The sequence below is a fragment of the Bidens hawaiensis genome, unplaced genomic scaffold (assembly GCF_021521415.1).
Source record: "Bidens hawaiensis isolate Kalapana, Puna unplaced genomic scaffold, B.hawaiensis_p1.1 tig00056119_1, whole genome shotgun sequence".
Taxonomy (NCBI): Eukaryota; Viridiplantae; Streptophyta; class Magnoliopsida; order Asterales; family Asteraceae; genus Bidens; species Bidens hawaiensis.
Genome location: NW_027500126.1, coordinates 87,375 through 92,178, shown reverse-complemented (window position 1 = coordinate 92,178; position 4,804 = coordinate 87,375). Strand labels below are relative to the sequence as shown.

Sequence of the window (4,804 nt, the reverse complement as noted above, 5' to 3'; positions counted from 1 at the left end):
GTGTAATTATGTAATAAATCATAGTGTAATTACACTCATATCACTATGTATATATAAATTACGCTACTTGATTCTTCACAGTTAGCATTTTGTACGTTAACTTTTCGCTATATAAAAAATAGTTATGTCAAGTACATTGGGTATATCATTGGGTAATTTGATATATTACAAATCCCAAACCCTGAAAAAGAACATCCGTGCCACTCCCTTAGGCGTAGCACCAGACGAATGGTGCAAATCCATCCACGCCCAAAACAAAACATAGACATGAATCCGGCATTCGAATGCGACTTTCCTTCGCCACTAATAAATTCCCTCCGTCTCTGTAACCAACTTTCCATCTGCATTTGCAACATGAAGCTGCTTCTTCATCTTCTCAATCCACATACCACCATCAATTAAGAGCATCTTCCACTTCCACTTCCACTTCCACTTCACTTCCACTTCCGCATCCAAACACCAACCTTCCGTTTCCTTGATCCAAGGAGCTTCCAGAGGCATAGGCCTTGAATTCGTAAGCATTTCTAAATTCCTTCAATATCACTCACAGATATCGGATTTTCATCATTTACCGTTTGAGTTCTCTATTTTGTAGTTGTTAATCCGGTCATTGCTTCAGATTTTGGTAGAATGTGACTAACAAGTTCATTTATGTTTAGAATTTGATTGAAATTGTTGATGATTATCTCTGTTTTTTGATTGGATGGAGAACTGGCATAAACCCTAGGATTTCAATTTGTATGTTTTGCAGGTGAAGCAGTTGCTAGAGAGAAATTCTCAAGAGCATGTGATTGCTACATGCCGGAATCCGCATGAATCATCCGGATTGACCGAGTTAAAAAACAGATTTGCAGAAAGACTGCATATTCAAAGGCTGGATCTTACAGTTGAAACCACAATACAGGTTACTTGTTCTTGATTTAACATGTCCACTAGAATAAACTCTAGACAAACATTTAGTATGAACAGATAATATGATGACTATATAGAATCTAGAATTCTGTTTTGCAGCACTTGAATGTTTTAGATATGTTTTAGATATGTTTTTTTTAACACGGCATTTTTTCAGGACTCTGCAAAAGCCATACGTGAGCGGTATGGCTACTTAAATCTTCTTGTTAATGCTTCTGGCATTCTCTCTATACCTGATATACTACAACCAGGTATGTATAGTTAGTTATATCTAATCCATAGTTTTGTTGTGCATACTTAGATTTTATATAATTTTGGACACAGAAACAACATTAACCAAAGTGGAAAGATCATCATTGCTGCTTGCTTATGATATCAATGCAGTCGGTCCTATTTTGGTAACCAAGGTAACAACCAACGGCTTTGTTAAAACGTTTCATTCTCTTTCAAGAACACTTTATAGTTTTATTATGGATTAACAAATCGTAAAACGATTATTGCACAATGGTCCCTGTGGTTTGAATTGAACATATTAGTCCAAACATTTATAAGAAGCAAGTTTGCACAATGGTCACTGTGTTAAGGGCCTCTCACAAATGTTTGTACTAAATTTGAAAATTATAAAATCTGGGGGACCAAACTTGCATTATGGTCAAACCACAGGGCCTATTTGTGCAATTTTCTATATTGTAAATGACAAAATGAACACTGGTTACAAATGCAGCATATGCGGCCTTTGTTAAAGGTTGGAGGTGGGCAGGTGGCACTGGAACCGAACGAGATGTTGCAGTTGTGGCTAACATAAGTGCCCGAGTTGGCTCCATTGGTGACAACCGGTAGGCGGATGGCATTCGTATCGAGCCTCCAAGACCGCACTTAATCAATGTAAGAACTTTCACTTAGAATGTGATAAAGAACTTGTCAAATAATTGGTCAAAGCAAGTTGTTTTTAGAGTGCCGGCTTTGAAGGAGGGCAGGGTGGTCGACGGTCCTTGGCCCAATCACCCCGGTAGGCCCGGTTTTTTTTTTTTAATTTATTTTTATGAAAAAAATATGTAATTTTAGTGTGTAAACCCAATTACTCAACTCCTTTAAGCCTATTTTTATAAAAAAAATTTTGCACAACCCAAATCATAACCAACTAAGCACATTTAAAAATGTAATTGTTTAAAGTTTAAACAATTATTTTCTGTAACATTGCGTTTTGAGTTTCAAATTTGAGTCACATGTGATTTTAAACCAACAATATAACCCTTTTACTTAAGGCCCAAAAAATTTTAACGATTCCCGGAGATGACCCTGATTTTTAGTACAGTTACAATGTGTCGGGTTGGGCTGAAATGAATGTGTTGATGACGTGTGTAGTGACGAAATGCGTAGCTGTTGAGTTGGCTCGAAAGAAGGATCCGGTAATATGCATTTTATTGCATCCTGGTACGGTGGATACAGATCTTTCCAGACCGTTCCAGAAGAATGTTCCGAAGGACAAGTTGTTTACTAAAGAATTCTCTGTGCAAAAGCTGTTGAGCATCATTGAGAGGAGCAAAAGGCATGATAATGGTAAGTTCTTTGCTTGGGATGGTGAAGAGATTCCTTGGTGATTGGGAATTAAGGAATGGTTACAATGAGGGCCGAATTCTTTGGACGGGTCGAGGTCTCGGTTTATGTGACTGATAAGTGAGGAGAGGCTGTACTGTTGTAGTGTTTTGTGTTTGTAAAGAAATAGAGTTACATGTGTAAAGGGAGACATTGTTAGATGGAATATTTGCATGTGTTGTGCATTAAGTGTTGAACTATCTACGTGGATATATGTCAAAGCCATCAAAAGTTGAGGTAGATTTGTTTTGAGCTCTGTGTTTAAAACATGACTTTTACTAATTTTATAAGAATATTGTGCCTGTGGATTAGTTAATTTATTATATTTGAGTATATATAATATTAGGGAAAAGAAATCAACGCATAACACCAATTATTGCCACAATATAAGTAGACCATGTGCAGGCTCTAATACCTACATATGGTAGGTTATTTGTAGTTAGTTAAGAACATATAACAAATTAGCATGATAAAAGTTTACATACATGTGTGTATTTACGTAAATAATAGACTCATTCAGACTCATTATGTTCGAACTCAATATAAGTAGTTCATGCCTGTATTTTACTATCAAACCAACTCCAATAAAAGCTCAAACTCGAGCTCTTGTATAGTTGGCTTCATTTAAGTTATTCTTGAACTGATCTTGAGTAGCCCATAAGTTGTTCGGCTTACTTATACACATGGCGCTTTTTTTAGTTATATATTATCAATCTTTTGGACATTAAGCTCTTAAAAGAAACTTAAACCTTTTCAAATTCGTTAGTTTCAACTTTCAAGAGAAGTTAAACATAAATCATGGACCAATTACATACCAAATAACACAAGAAAACCCATACACTTAACTAAACAAACCATCACTCACAGCACAACACGTCATACATCTTCTCTTGTCGGTCACGATGATCGGAGGATGGAGGGACGGCCCAACTCACCGCATTCACACTCTGCCCATTAACAACCATACAACAGCCAAGAGGCACATTACTAAACACAAAACAAACTCACCCAAAAAACGACGAAGAAGACATTGAACTAAGTGAAAACGAATCAGCAGAAGGATCAGAAACCGGAGGCATTTGCCCAAAAAGCGGGCTGTGTACATACTCGCAACCATCAAATCCTACATACGACGAAAACACAGGCGATAAACCCGACCCGTCCCCAAACATCAGCCCATCTTGTCCTTGGACTATATTATTATTATCTTGTCCCCTGCCTGAAAAGTTACCACCAACGTTAATGTTGTCATTAATACATGCATAACTATTACCTCCCTGCATTAACGAATTACCCACATAATTACCACCCATGATCACAGGGTTTGAATAATATTCATCTACTACTTGAGGCTGATGAAACCCATTATTATCCACCATACCAAATTCAGTATTTGACTGATAATCAAACTCATTATACTGAAACTGATAATTATGGTTTGCAAACTGTGACGGCTGCTGCTGCTGTGGTGGTGGTGTTGGTATAGTTACACCAAATGAAGGATCGTCCGGAGATGGTATGGAGGTGACGGACGATCCAAGCGGCATGTCCGAGTATATAAAGTTGGTTCGAGCCTGGTTCCCGCGCATGGAGCGGGCAGCGCGGTCGTAAGCAATGGCGGCTTCTTCAGCAGTATCGAAGGTACCGAGCCAATGTCTTTGTTTGGTTGTTGGATCTCTTATCTCGGCCGCGTATCGTCCCCACGGACGCCTGCGGACGCCTAAGAACTTGGCTTGCTTGGAAGTGGTTTCTTGGGATGACTTAGAGGCCTTGGAAGGTGGTGAAAGGATGTTCATGATGGCAATTAAGTTGGATTGTTACGTTAATGGGAAGTGATTAGTATGGTTGTTGCTTGTTTATGAGAAGATGTATGTTGCTATATATAACCGGCAATCCGGTACCACCGGGAAGAATCTTGTGAGTATACTATTTTGATTATTTATGTGCACTTTAGTTACATGATTAAAGTAGTGTTAGTAGCTTTTGTTGTTAATATTAATAATTTTAGTATTTAAAAAATGCACATCCTCTTATCTTTTTATGGGGTTTTTTTTTTATAGTTTTAGAAGTATTTATTTAAATCGCAAACAAACCCAAACCTGACAAACATTAAATATTCGAGACGAGTATTTAGATAAGAGATAAGATTTAGAATTTTATGAGTATGAGACGTTGTTAGGGTATAGGGACACTCCCTAATTTATCCAAGTTTCTAGCCTATGCTGGAGTGTCTATCACCCAAATTGAAAATAAAGTATCCAAATTTGAAAGGGCAGTTTTCACTTAAACCCAAAGT

The 4,804-nt window shown here is 37.6% G+C and overlaps 1 protein-coding gene and 1 pseudogene across 1 annotated transcript; one reads left to right on the top strand and one right to left on the bottom strand.

Moving 5' to 3' along the window:
- Window positions 1-360: 360 nt before the first annotated feature.
- On the top strand, window positions 361-1,717 carry LOC143601364 (uncharacterized; annotated as a pseudogene).
- A 1,795-nt stretch (window positions 1,718-3,512) lies between these two features.
- Window positions 3,513-4,304, bottom strand: LOC143601363 (ethylene-responsive transcription factor LEP-like). Its single transcript, XM_077078793.1, has one exon. The coding sequence runs from the start codon at window positions 4,302-4,304 to the stop codon at window positions 3,513-3,515; it is 792 nt and encodes a 263-aa protein (XP_076934908.1).
- Window positions 4,305-4,804: the final 500 nt, after the last annotated feature.